The following is a 15,344-nucleotide window of genomic DNA, read 5'->3' as shown; positions in this document are numbered from 1 at the left end:
CTTTCATTGTAGGGGTTTAATAAATATTGGTTAAATGCTTACTCAGTAATCGGGGTTTAATGATGGGGGAAGGCCAAGGTTTATAATATGATAAAGTTCCACCAGACACTTGTCATATTCCCATACCATCCCTCTGTTTTACATATCACTGGACTATATAGCAAATCCCTCCCAAATTTTATGAAAGAAAAGTATTTAATTGCATATCTTTCTAAAAGATAACAAAATATACCTATACTGAAGGTGATATGGGGAACAGGGAAGCATTTTTAAATGCCTCTTTGAAGAGTAGCTTTGATATTTTGATTGCCCGACTTTAAAAATCTGATTTAGCAGATGTGAATATTTAAATTTTATATATCCTTTACATTGTGATAGAAGTGAAGAGCTTGCAAAATCCATTTATATAAACCTTCTTACTTTGTCTTTGCTGAGATATAAGGAGTGAGAGGCCAAGGATAAAAATGAGGGTCTGAGATGTTTCACAACTGACCACATCAGTAGATTTGGTGACTAGAATCGGGGCTCAGATATCTGACAGATCTCTTGGACAATGCTACCACATATGCATAGCATATCAAATTTATCTCTAATTTTCCATGTCATGCTCTTCAAGATGTTCTCAGTTACATTACCATCATGTAAGTGATTCAGTTTTGAGGAGAGTTAAAATGTAAACTTAATGTAGGAGTTCAGACCTTGGTCCTTCATCAGTCCAGGTGACTAAGTTAATTATGGAAAATTGTGTTATCCAGTTGTTATTAGTTTACATTAAACAATCTCCATGGAACCATATCCTTCTTAGAGTTTATTTTATGAATCTCTAAATTGTAAATCATTAGCCTGGAATAATACTTAGCTAAGTTTCATACATGGATGCAGAGAATGAAGACTTCATAAAATTAACTATTATTTCTGCATTATTCATTACCTCCATGGTCTAGAAAAGTGCCTGGCACATAGATAGTTGGTTCTCAAGAAATATATTTAATTAATATTTATTTGTTTGTTTAGAAATGATGTTGATATTCATACAACCCCCTCTACTTACCCTAAGGAAATTTGTCCTTACTATTTTATCATATTTTTATATCCACTTTTATTTAGCTCATAGAATGAAGTATAAAGCTATAAGAATATAGATGCCTTTTTAAAAAAATTCATATCTAATTTTAACTGTTTCTACATATAAGAAATTAATGTATACAAAGCATATTTCCAGGAAGAGGTTTAATTTTCCATGATTTCCTTCTGTTTCTTAACGTATAAAAATAAGACTATAGAGAAAATAGTATGTATTTTTTTAAAGGAAAGTTGACCCTTTGCTGAAATAATGAAAAATAAATGTAACTTGTCAGTAAAGCTTATTCAAGGAAAATTGAAATTCACTTCTATCTCCTTTTAGATAAGTTTCTTTTTACAAGAAAGAACTAATGTTGTGTTATGTGGCCATTTCACTCATATAACATGTGAGGAAGGAAATGGTTCTTTATTTAAAACTATAGTCATTTACTTACCGTTTATATCTTTCTTCTAGGATTAATCAGAAAAACATTCATTGTCAACTTAATTTTTATTCCATTTAAAAATTTTACTTTTTCTATCTAATTTTTCTTTTCAGGGCTTGAATTAAAATATAGAATATTCTCAAAACACAAAAATAAACTCATTTGTAGTCAGGGTGCATAAAATTTTACCATTTAGCAAACTTCACTGTTGTGCATGTTTTCCCCTTTGGTTCATACAACTCATGTGGCTTTTCTTTTCTTTTTTTATTTTTCTTTCATTCATATTACCTCTTATTATATCCATCATTCCATTTTTCTTTCCTATTAGAGTGAAATTGGACACAGCCCTCCTCCTGCCTACACCCCCATGTCAGGAGTAAGTATTTCATGATCAACCTTCATCTTTTAGTATTTTTGGTCTTTACTTGTCATGTTTCTTCTCTCTCGTCTCCCCATAGTTTTCTCATTTTGCTTTTGCCAACAGTGAGTTAATAATTTGCTGTAGATTCAATAGCTGGCTTTGTGGATATGTTTTCTCTCAGTAGGTAATCCAAAACTGAGATGCCATGCATCAACAGTAAGCTTCAATTTTTACCTGAAGGATTTATCTGGACTCATAAATTATGCTTTTGGATGAGGAGGTTATCATTATTTCCATGATTATAGGTTGTGTGCTAAAAAGTTGGAGTCTCAATAATGATTCCCTACTTAGGTACTTGGAGACCTAAAGTCATACTGACCACAGAAGAGAAAATATCACCATCCAAATGGCATCACTGTGCTTCTGTTCTTAATGTCAACTGTCTACAGTTAATAACATTTCCATTTGTCATGAAATTTGAATTTTATATCAAAAATAGGCAACTGTGGGAAAATAGCATGAAATACTAAGTATTAGGTCATGTTTTAGGTGGCCAATAAGATTTAAATATATTTCCAAATTCTTTCCCCAGGATAACTTTTTAAGAAATATTGTATTTTTAGGTGATTGTAAGTCACACTTGTTAGCCATTTAGGGGAAAAACTCAATTAGGAAGCTCTGACTTTTGTCTGAAAGACGAGTCTTCATATCCTTGGTTATTTTTTTATACCTATTTCTAAAATAACTCCTGGCTAAATGTGTCTCTACCGTTGACAGAACCAGTTTGTATACCGAGATGGGGGTTTTGCTGCAGAACAAGGAGTGCCTGTGCCCTACAGAGCCACGACCAGCACGATCCCAGAAGCTCCAGTTGCTCAGGGGGCTACAGCTGAGATTTTTGATGACTCCTGTTGTAATGGCACCCTACGCAAGCCAGTGGCACCCCATGTCCAAGAGGATAGCAGCACCCAGAGGTACAGCGCTGATCCCACTGTGTTTGCCCCAGAACGAAGCCCACGAGGAGAGCTGGATGAAGAAGGTTACATGACCCCTATGCGAGATAAACCTAAACAAGGTACAAATACAATGTTCAGAAATGATTCTCATTCAACATTCACATCCATCAAAATGAGCAGTATAATATAGAAGGGAAATTGCCAAACCACTGGACTATGTAACATTTGTGACCCAGAAAAGGCCTAGGCTGCTGCTCTCTGTAGCATACTGTCCAAATCCACAACATTTACATCATCCAGGGCCTTTCTAGAAATCAGAATCTCGAGCACCACTTGAATAGTCATCTGCATTTTAACAAAATCCCTGTGTGACTTTTATGCACAAACCTGAGAAGCACTGATCTAAACTTACCTTTGTTGGACTCTTTGAGTGAGGAAGCACATCACAAAATTTCAGCACCATGGCTTTATTGGACTTATTGTGGAGATCATAAACACTGGTATTATGATGTCACCAATAAAAAATTTGGTCAGTTCTTTAAAATTTTCCATCATTAGAATGATCATTTATTACAGGAGATTATGATTCCTTGTATGACACATTTCAAAAATTAAAACTCTGACACAGCCTTTACTTATATGTATACCACCGTGTCTTGAAAATACTCAGTTTGTAGTTCTACAAAGCTCAGTGATGACTTTACAAAGTTAGTGGTAGAAATGTTAGACATCCAAATCCAATGACATTTCAATTTAGAAAAAGCTGCTTTCTTTCCATGTTAACAGCATCATAGAAAGGAGAAAGGAGAAGAAGGATGATTGTTATTAAAAACTGATGATTGTATCTCAGGGTGTTCAGTATCAAGTAAACTTTTTTTCAAGTAAACTTTTTTTTTTAAGACTCTGTAGAAGAGCCCATTATGTTCCTTAATATATGGTTATATTCCATTTTATAGAATTTGATTAAGAGATCCCTAAGTACATATTATAAATAGCCTATTAAGATATATCTATCTTAATGTATATAAAGATATTACTGCACTGAAGAATTAGAGGAATTGAAAGAATTGGAAGGTAGCCAAGTAGTTACACAAATGTAGGTTTTGAGAAGATTTGGCAGATTCCTAAAAGTGGAATGCTCTCTGGGAAGATTCTTAGCTCAACCATAGAGTTGTTTCTCTGTTTACAACTGTATGGCTGCATGTCTGCATCAGGAAATAGATAAGTAGATTGTGTTGAAAAAAGGTACCATGAACCTTCTAAGAGAAAAAATACAAGCCAGCCTGTATAGACTCACTGTGGAGCATCCCTTGATTTTGTCTCTGAATACAAGTTTCTATAGAAGATTATTGACTACTTCTCAGAGAGTTGAGAATGTTAGTATAGACCTTCATTACACTTTCAATTAATGAGTTTCAGGAACCTGGTAAGGAAAATCAGATTCTGTCTCCCTTAAAAGTTTGTTTTCATATATTTTTCTTAAAATGTCAATTGTTTTAAACACCATTCAAATTCCAACATGTTATGAAGTGAAAAGTTTTTCCTACCCCTTTAGGGACAATAATTAAAACAGTACAGTAGAACAAGGAAATGGCTCAACAGGAGTTTTAGACCTGAATTCTAGTTCAATACTGCTTGTATCCTTCATACATCATTTATTCTTGGTTCTCTATAAAACTGAAAAAAAATACAGCTTATACTTCCTTTCTCACAGGATTGTTGTGAGGAAGATGTAAGTTCCTGTCATACCTATGTATGATGGTGGGATAGTCATTACTATCCTTGAACTTGCACATGATGCTAAATACTTAAGTATATCAAAGACCATGGACTAATCACCCTAAGTTGATGCGATTTTTTTCTCTACTTGTCAGGCTATGTATAGAGGATAGAAAGTTTGTGCAGAACGGTGGCATCTCAACAAACAACTATGCCCTTTCCCTGCCCCAACACCAAAATAGGAATAGCTGAAGTGTCATTTCTGTGTAGACATTAAAAGAGAGGACAAAAAGGTCTACTCTCTGCATGAATAGATGTCTATATATCGTCTATACTATAAACATAGAATTATATTTGAGAAGAACAGCATTGATAACACCTTTTTAAAAATTGGGTCAATATTCTGTATTAATTTATCAGATCAGATCATGCAAAATAGCCATTCTAATGACTGGTGCCAATCTACAAAACAGTTATTTCATATAATTCAAACTAATAATTTGTTATTTTGTGATTATGGTTAGCCATTGGAAGTAAATGCTCTAATTACACTTTATTCTTAGGCATATTCTTAGGCATATGACAATCTTAGATTGATTGTCAAGCAAGTCAATCTAGTGACATGCTAGATGTCTATCAGATTTTATTAGTTGAGTCTTTTCTTTAGATGTTTCCTTTCCTATATGTAGTGCTTTCTGAAAAACATCTGTAATCAAATCCACTTTACCTATATGGACATCAGAGCAAAACACACAGATTGAAAAACATTATTCCTTCACTTTATCCATTTACCTTGGCATGGAGCTAAGCCATAGACATTTTGATTTTCCAATACCCTTTTAAAAATTCCAATTTCTCCACATTTAAAAGCTATTTACCCCTGATAGATTGCCTTATTTTTCAACAACAATAAAATACTGACTTTTAGAAAACAGAAGCATTCAAACAAGTGGCCTTCTATGTAGGAGACACAAATGCAATTAGAAGGAAAAAGGAACAATGTAGGGGACAGGAACTAGGGCTTCTGGCCTGTGGTGCTTTGCTAAGTCATTAAAGAGTTTTGGTCCACCTACTCTTTTTTCATATGACAAAAGTAATAGACAAAATAGTTTTTGTAAAAATTCATGAAAACAAATCCATGGCTTTATGATTCTGGAGAAAGAAGCTAACCATCCTGCATTACCTTCTTCTGATTAACATTTTCCAGAAAGTAGATACTAACTGATATTTTTGCATTCCTCAGAATACTTGAACCCTGTGGAGGAGAACCCTTTTGTTTCTCGGAGGAAGAATGGAGACCTTCAAGCTTTGGATAATCCCGAATATCACAATGCTTCCAATGGTCCACCCAAGGCAGAGGATGAGTATGTGAATGAGCCACTGTACCTCAACACCTTTGCGAACGCATTGGGGAATGCCGAGTACCTGAAGAACAATGTACTGTCTGTGCCAGAGAAGGCCAAGAAAGCATTCGACAACCCTGACTACTGGAACCACAGCCTGCCACCTCGGAGCACCCTTCAGCACCCAGACTACCTGCAGGAGTACAGCACAAAATATTTTTATAAACAAAATGGACGGATCCGGCCTATTGTGGCAGAGAATCCTGAATACCTCTCTGAGTTCTCGCTGAAGCCAGGCACTGTGCTGCCTCCTCCACCCTACAGACACCGAAATACTGTGGTGTAAGCTCAGCAGTGGCTTTAAGATACAGACACACCCACTCCAATTTCCCTGCCGCCTCTCTTTCTCTTGTGGTCTTCCTTCTATTCCCAAGGCCAGTAGATTTGACACTTCCCAATGGAAGATATAGAGATGCAATGATAGTCATGTGCTTATCTAACTTGAACACTAGAAGGAAGAACTGAAAGAGAAAGACAGGAGGAACCACACTGTTTCTTCATTTCTCTGCATGGGTTGGTCAGGAGACTGGAACAGCTAGAGAAGGACCAGCAAATAAAAGGCAATACTGCCTGCTGTCAAGCTAGTTCTCAACGTTTTCTCTTTCTTCTTTCTATTTTTTTTTAATGCAGATGCCTGAAAGACCCATGCTATCTGTTCCTATCTGTAGGAACTGATGTGTGCATTTACACTATCCTTGGAAATCATAATGAAGTTTCCATTAGAACAAAAGGATAACCTTTTCTATAACAAATGGGAGTAACTGAAATTGAAAATCCAGTTTCCTTTTCCAACAGTTTCTATCCTAACAAGCAAGAATGGCCAACTCAGCTTTCATAATTTTTTAATCTCTCTAAAAGTTATAACTAGTAATTATGTTTGGAGGGATTTTTTTGGTCTTTTTGTTTTGTTTTGTTCTGACAGCTTTGATCTGTCTCTTTATATTACTTTTACCTCCCTATATTTTAACTTTAATTTCTAATTGCAAATATTTTTACATCAAAGTTTCTTATGTGTTGCTATAAATTGACAGAATTGTAAAAAATATTTTATTATGGTGAAATGACCATTATTTTAAATATATAGCCTTTAAAATAGAAGGGGAGGCCAAGATATTAGTTAAGTGTAACATCAAATCTAACTCTCATGTTTTACACTATGGAATATGTACCCCCACATCCTTTACATTCTTCAACATTTTCTTCTCCATGAATGACAGTACTTGATAGGCAGTTGGTAGTGTAAAGAGTAAATGGGAAACTAAGAGACAGTTCTATGTGGTTCATGAAGACTACTGACACTTTCAGGGGTGGTCCAATGGGGAATCCATTGAACTGGAAGAGACACTGGATTGGGTATGTCTACCTGGCAGATACTCAGAAATGTAGTTTGCACTTAAGCTATAATTTTATTTGTTCTTTTCTGAACTCCATTTTGGATTTTGAATGAAGCAATATGGAAGCAACCAGCAAAATAATTTAAGTACATTTTTTAAAAGAGCTAAGATAAGGAAAGACTGTGGAAATGCCAAACCAAGCAAATTAGGACTTTGGAACAGTATCCAAGAAATTATGGTGAGAGGGCCAGCACATTATCAACAAGTGATATCACATTTGCTACGCAAGAAAAGTTATCCAGTTTGTATACTCCATGTGAAGGAATGCAAGTAAGGATTGGCTTGACTCCATGGAATTTCTAGTATGAGACTCTATTTATATTAAGTAGAAGGTAACTCTTTGCACATAAATTGGTATAATTAAAAATACACAAACGTTCACAATTTATAGATAGGTTCTTGGGTCAAAAGTTGTAAATAAACATGAAAAATTTCTCATGTAATTATTTTAATATCCAACATACTAATCTTTTGATACTTTGTATAATAGTACTTTCTTCAAACACATCATCCTAGTTCTAGAGCCATCTTTTTATGTATAATTTTAAAAGAATACCTACTGAGTTAAGATGAGCAATGGGAACAAAATTGTAGGAATGAGTCTCCAGGAACAAGAGGCCAATAATTAGGAAAATCTGGTAGTCTCTCTTTTCTAGGAAAATCTGCTTGGAGAGTCATTTGGATTTTAAAAAAAATTTTCATCTGTTAAAATGTTGGCATCAAATTCAAGTCTATCATAAAAAAGAAAGCAATGAGACTAAAAATCTCCATTGGTAAAGCAGAGGGTTTACAGAGAGAAAAAAATGCAAAGAAATCTAGGTTTCTGCCTATTTTGAAAAAATAAGTGAATCCATCTATTCAACTCCCTTATATTTTCAACTGGTATTTATTTAGAGTCTACTAAAAGCACTGTGTATGTGGGGAACATCAACATAAATGCAATATTATCCCTAACTTAATGATTTTAAGTCAGTTTATTTGGAATGACATTGAATTTCCCCATAAGTTCAAGGAATAAGATTTTATGGACTATTTTGTGAGCAGTCATCATAAAATCAATTGTTTGTTAAAAGATCTCCTGTGAACTCATTTGGAACATGAATTAAACAACCTGCAAGTTACTGAAGTTGACAAATAGGATAGTTTCAATGTTATCATCCAAACAGGAACTGGTAGAAGGATATTGCCTCACTGACTAATTGGCCTGTCTGGATTCTAATTTGACCATTAGGTCAACAGTGGGTGTTGGTCTTTGGCCAAGAAATTTGGAGGTGTCAGGACTGGTTTCTTACTAAGTTATGAGAAATAAGGTAAGCTAAAAGAGTGAAGAAGAGCAAGGGAGCAGTTTGTCAGGTCCCTGCTGGTGAGGTTCAACTATCAACTTTTCTGGGTTGAAGACATAGAATGACTTAGGGCCTACAGCCCAAGAGCTTTCAACTCTCCCACCCATTCAGAGGAGTCTCCAGAAAAAGAGACCTCACATCAGTTCTTATGAAAATTTGGATATAAACCTCCTTTTCTAGATAAATCTCTACCAACTTACCATGGACAGCACCCTTGTTGGATACTTGTGCTTGATTTTTTTCCTTCTGATTTCCAATATTCATATGGTTTCTACTTGGATATGGAAAAAAGAATCATTTAAGAAGGAAATAAATTTTTATTTTTATTTTTATTTTTTTACTGTTAAGGTAATAGAATGTATTCAGTGAATGTAGTTTCCTTTATTTTAAGAATAAAAACCCCTTACACATCAGGTAATCTACCACTAATAACTAGAGATAGATGCAAGTATAATTCAAAATGACCCAAAATGCTTCACAAAAATACTTTATTATTCCTTTTGAATGATTTCTGTAGTACATATTTCATTTCAGTTGTTTTAGGATTTCTTTCTTTTTTCTGTCCCCCTGGAAAAATATATTTCAAAGTTTATGAAAGGAAGAAAAAAATACAGTTTTATCTGTTCCAAAAAAATAACCTATTCAATCCAATAGAGTGAAATTTTAAAATGCCAATTGAAGGCTGCAACGTGCATCTGAATATCAAATCCCAGAGCCTAATTGTATCAATGCAAATATGCAGAACCAATTAAGTCAATTTGAGAAAAATTGGTACTAAATTTACACAGACTGTATTTTTTTATTAAATCACCAGATTTTGTAGCTTATACCTATCTTGGGAAATCCAACCTCCAGATAAGGGAAAACTGTATAGCTAAATGGTTGTTTAAAAAACCATTCTTTAGTTCTTAGATGAGAAAAGATGTTCTCTAAACCAGAGTAGACCCAGAACCACAAAGCATCCTGCACCATAAAGAGAGGTGCTTGGACTACTGAGTAACACTTGGTCTTCCAAATTATAGCAGCACAGGTTAGGGTGAGAGTTCTCTCTCAAGTAATATTCTTGAAATAGAGTAAAAAACAATGCAAACTCAGATTTTATTAAAATATACAATCTTAGTAGATCATGAAGAACAACCTTAGTAGATCATGAAGAACAACCGATTGTTTGTATACAGAGAATCAGAAGAGATAGCGCTCTAAGTGTTATAATGTATGTGTTAATACCTTCTAAAAGTAGGATGTGACAAAAAGATCGTGCATAGTCCTGATGCCGAGGTCAAATCAGTAGAAGGTCTGTGAGGTTCTGCTGCTAGATGAAGTCTGAGGGGCTATCAATATGCTTTTTGAAGTGTCAACATGAAAAGAAAAGTGAAATTGTTTCAGCCCGACAGGGAAGGATGTAAATACATGTTTTCTAGAGCTATCTAACCCTTGTTTCAAAACTTGAATTATTCATCCATCTATAAATGTTGATTATTTAACTAGTATGTAGTTCATAAGGTAATAGAAAAGGTGATCATGAGAGCATGTATATAACTGGGCAAAACCATGATAATGCTGTAAGATGTAGATTTAGTTAGGTTATCAGATATTAAATGATTTTAATATTATTAAATAAATCAAACTAGAAAATTAACCACAAAATATTATGTAACAAGATAAAATGCAGGATAATGAAAATGTAGGATGGATTTTGCATAGTAAAAAATAAGTTTGCCATTTAAAATTGTTATTTGTTAGATTTAGCTGAAAGTAGACATATAAAGAGCTGGTTCCACTTGTGAAAACTTGCTTTAAAGCATTGCAATCAAATTTTGTTCTCATTCTCTTATTCTTTTAATTGTATTAAGTGTAAAGAGAAAAAAAATTGATTTGTATTGCAAACACCACGTTGCAGAATTTAACAGGCAAATAGGTTACATGACGTTAAGCAAGAGGTCTTCAAAACGAAGTAAAGGAAATGTAAATGTTCTATTACCTTATGCAGAGACAAAGATTGAGTGGTGCCATTTAGTGAACAAACAAAATACATTTAACTTATGAAATGTCCCTTTTTTCTCATGATACCTTCCCATTTCCAGAAACAAAAAGAAGCAATTAGTTAACAATATTCTGATAAATAATGCTAAACCAAGCATTTCAAACTGTGGTTATTTCCATTGTTTTGAACTTTAGTTAATAGACCAGTGATTTTTAATATTGCAAACGAGAAGTCCAGCTGTATAAACTTCTGGTCATTAGAAAGCCAGATAAACTAACTTCTACCGTATATGCCAAGGGCAAGAAAATTCTGCTGTGCCTCTCATTGTGTATATGGACTTTGAAAGGCAGCCTTGTACCCATGTAGACACGTGAAGGCAAACTCCTGTCTCCTGATTGCCATTTGCTAAAGAACAAATGACATTATACAGATGTAAATTAGGTGTGATTTTAAAATAACATTTATCTTGATTTTACTAATATTACAACTGGGGCCAGTTTTTATACTTCTGGGTAGAATGGATACAATTTTTTCTAATCCCAGAGACACCTTTGCAAGAGTAGTTCTCTCCATACTTACAAGCATGAAGCTGTTGTGGGCACCATGTTGGGTCAGGAACACTTGCATTTGTATGGACAAATGGCTTTTAACACCATGGACGGCTTCATTCTTTTCATTAAAAGGCAAGTTTCTATAAAATAGTAAAAACTTCAGACACTGTTCAAGTCCCACTGCTTTTGTAGAGGTACAAAAATGTAGGATGTGGTCACTTTTGCAGACTCCTGCCTCACCTCCTTCCAGCCAGGTGATATTTTGGGCAGAAGAAAATGTTTCTCTTTCAGTTATGAGCTGAAAACACTCTAAGCCCCAACTTGTTAGGGTAGTTTTATGCTTCCCTTGGAAATTACTGTCTAATGACCAGCTTTGCAAGTAAGTGATTATCTTGTGAGGAGTCACAGAAAAATTAATTTCTCTAGACCTCAGAGAAAAATACCACCCTTCCTCCTTTCCCCATTGGCACAACCACCTCTGTTCTCTTCACTTTACAACCTTCTTCAAAGTGGCCCTGTTGAGGCTGTCCCTCTCTGAAGCCATAGTGGATCTCTGAGGTCCCACACATTGCTTTGTGAAACACTGACTTAGCCTCTGCCCTCAAATGCCTGACTTTTCTATAAATGATTCTAGCAAAGTGGACGCTGTTTAAAATACTTCTCAAATAAATTACTGCACAGAGTATACTTTCTGATATTAAAATTACTTTTCTCCATAAAGATCAATTCTCTCACTATATCCTTCTCTGCAGGAATCTGAGTCGAGTCAGCCCTGCGACGAACCTTGAAACTCACATATGTGCACATACCCTTGGTAGGTCTTAGATTTAATCTTTTCATAAAAAACTTACATGCAATGAGAAGTTAGTTTTGCCAGCAAATTAACTTATTTACTTTACGTATTTATTTTATTCCTGATCGCAAATATTTTACAGCTGCTGTAATTTTTCACAACAAAGAGTCTTATTATCATAAAAGTAAAGGTTATTCAGCTTTGAGAACCACCTGTAATCCTCTATTGGATCATTCATCTATCTGATAAATATATAATGAGGGCAGTTTCACTGCAATGAAAATCCATGTTGTCTGATAAGTTGCCACTTTTTTCTCTACTTTTGATCTTTAAGGACTTTTTTATTTCAATGCTCTAACAAATCTCACCCATATCATGAGAAGTGGTTATATTTGTACAAATATACAAATATAAGAAAACAAAGTTTCATACCTGTAGGCAACAGTCTGACTTGTCCAAACCACTTTGCCTTTACTGCGATTTTTATTCCTAATATGTAGATGTTTTCCCCCTAGCCTGCGGCTCTTGTGAAGGAAATCAAATCATACCTCCTATATATTGACATAACCTGGTTCTCGAGTATCATTTCCAGATTCTTCCGTTAACGGGGGTTGTACCTTTTCCCTAATGTGAGAGTCATTTTCCTGTATATTTCTGGATCTCTCAGGGGCTGGGAGGGGGGAGTGAGGGGACTACACCATAGCACTCCAAGAACCCTTTTGGGATTACTCCAGTAATCAAGTATGGAAGTTATTTTCTAAATGTAGATATGTAAGCTGTTCTTTTAAAGTAAGGTACTTTGAAAAATGTAGCATAAACTGGTACTGCTGTTAAATGGGTCGATCATAAAACTGAGCAGCTGTGTGAGGGCAGCTAACTTTGAATGCACACCTCACTGGCCGGTGTGTCTACATCTCCTGTTGTGAGCACCAGGGACTCTCGCATTGCTGCATGTCAAAACTGCATCTTTCCATGGTATGACTAGCTGTTCATCTCCTTAGGCACCATTACAGCAAGATCAAACAAAAATGAGATCGGTCTGCAAGACAACTCATAGCACAAAAAAACTTAAGTCATGTTAAATCTTCACTCAAACACTCATCTCATACAAGCATCCAAGTAGTTGACTAAGCTCAGTTCAGGTGATAAAGGGAGACATTTTACCGAAAAGGCAGAGGCTTAAGGTATTATATACATTTGTATTCATTTCCTTACGTTGTTCTTAACTTGCAAACAGAAAACAAGCCCTCTCTCTTGTGAAGTATCTTCAAAGGACAGGGGTGCAAAAATACCTAGCTGGTAAGCCATCAATGTTTCATTTAAATCCCGGTGTTCAAAGTTAGCTGCCTTTTTGAAATAAACAAACAAACAAAAAATACTACTGTATGTTTGAAAATGTGAATAGTATTTTTATAGCTTGTTAAAGACATGGCTAGTTGCATTTGTAAATAAGGGTAATGTTGCTTTGATTTTCTTTTGTGGACATCTTTATTTGGGACATAATGTCTTTAGGATTGATTTGTATATAAGTAATTGGCTTGTGATTGTTTCCTTTTGGTTGGAAGTTATCATTTGACATTACTTGTGATTCTGTGTTCAGCACTATTGTGACGTGTTCAACCTCTGCACTCGCTTACACAATAGGATATGCCAATTGTGTGTGGTGTAATGTTATTTTGATTTTTTTTCTATTTTATCTATGAAGGATTATGCACTTAACACATACTAACTTTTTTAATGTTAGGTATATTTTTAGTATAATTTCCCTTTATTCTTTCTTCTCCGCCAACCCTTCACCCCATTCTACTTTCCTTCCCCCACTTTCTGTTGTTATTTGAGAATGAGGGACAAACAGTATTTTAAATTTCTGTAATTAGGCTTTCAGTTAGTTCTCAAGGATCCTTTCTTGGCTCTTGGGAAAGAATTGTACCTGTACAAGGCAATTATAGAATGCGACCTGCTTTGCCTCATTCCGTACTGATCATCCCAGCTGAACAATTTGAAAACTGTTCTGCCTTTTTGTTACATGAATCTGTCAGAAATATATTTTTAATTTAATATAAATGAAATTCAATAAAATATGAAACAAATGTTCTCTTTTGTGTCAGAAATTTGTTACAAGAAAAACCAATTAGGAAAGAAGAGGATTTGTTCTAGATTTAATAATTTGAAGATGTGACTGTGGGCTTATTTTTTCCACATTTATGAATGTCATTAATTATTCCTTGGAACTCTTTGGTTGTTTGGAATGTGATACATTCCTTATATTTTTGCCATCTGGTGCATATGCCTACTGATGTGTACAGACTTACTCCTCTGTGCAGACTATGCTTAAATAACTGGTTGGTTTGTTTTCTGAGAATAATATATATATATATATATATTTGGTAGGTTGTATCCAAATAACAGTAACATTTTCTTATAATATTTTTTTCTTTCTGCCCTCTTTTCAATTTACTCAAATGGTTCCAGCAAATCTTTTGTTAGAAAGAATATCAAAAATCAAATGTTAGTACCATGCTTACAGAGAAGAGGGAATGGGTCCATAAATAGTCAACGAACTGACTGCTGATTTGGGATAAGCCCACAAAAATGTGTGAGAGTAATTTTAGAGAGACTGATGATATGAAAAGCTTCCTCCTTCAAGTTTCTTATTTTAACTTTTCTATTTCAAATATCGTTTTTCTTACTCCCTCATACCTCCAAAGTGTAAGAACTTTTAGATTCCAATAACTTCCCATTCAAGACTCTATCATTACTCTTTCAAACTACCATGGTTATTTGATTACATAAGATCTCAAATGGGCCAGTGGATAGAAAGTATATGATTCAACAACAACAAAAAAAAAATGGAGTAAGTTCTCTTAAATCTATTCAGATATAGGTCTTCATAGATCCTGTTGTAGTCAACAGGATCTACTATTTGCATGGACGCACACACATATTCTGTTCCTTAAATGTTTAGACCCATTTATTTGGGATCACTGTCATTTTGTTGTGCTCAGGATGACATATGTCAAGGCACCATGCATATGAAGCCATTGATAGACTGAAGAAGAGGAAGAAACAATTTATGTTTCTAATACCTTAAGGTACAGTTGACATTTCCAGTGGCACCGTATTAGTTCAAAGCACAAGTTGCATAGAGCTTTACCATGTATGAACTTATTCCCATACGTTGATTCATTTGGCTCACTACCCCCTTTGAGATAAGTGCTATTGGAATACTTCTGTCATTGGATGAGGAAAATAAGACTAAAATAACAAATTTAGAGTCATGTGACCACTAATTGGTTATATTCACCCTCAAAGCTGCATCTTCTGATTTAAAC

General features: G+C 34.7%; 1 protein-coding gene across 7 annotated transcripts in view; it reads left to right on the top strand.

The window, feature by feature from the left end:
• ERBB4 (erb-b2 receptor tyrosine kinase 4) overlaps positions 1-14,096 on the top strand; it is a 1,096,742-nt gene extending 1,082,646 nt beyond the window's left edge. For 5 of the 7 annotated variants that reach the window (XM_041737269.1, XM_041737268.1, XM_041737270.1 and 2 more), the window contains exons 26-28: positions 1,837-1,884; positions 2,647-2,944; positions 5,788-14,096. In XM_041737269.1, the coding sequence (XP_041593203.1) occupies positions 1,837-1,884; positions 2,647-2,944; positions 5,788-6,233 (792 nt within the window). In that variant the 3' untranslated portion in view covers positions 6,234-14,096. The remainder of the gene's footprint in view (positions 1-1,836; positions 1,885-2,646; positions 2,945-5,787) is intronic. The other 2 variants (XM_041737271.1, XM_041737272.1) reach the window with 1 other exon arrangement.
• Positions 14,097-15,344: the final 1,248 nt, after the last annotated feature.

This window comes from Vulpes lagopus, chromosome 22 (genome assembly GCF_018345385.1).
Source record: "Vulpes lagopus strain Blue_001 chromosome 22, ASM1834538v1, whole genome shotgun sequence".
Taxonomy (NCBI): Eukaryota; Metazoa; Chordata; class Mammalia; order Carnivora; family Canidae; genus Vulpes; species Vulpes lagopus.
Note: the sequence above shows the minus strand (reverse complement) of the source record. Positions and strands in the feature narration are given on the sequence as shown.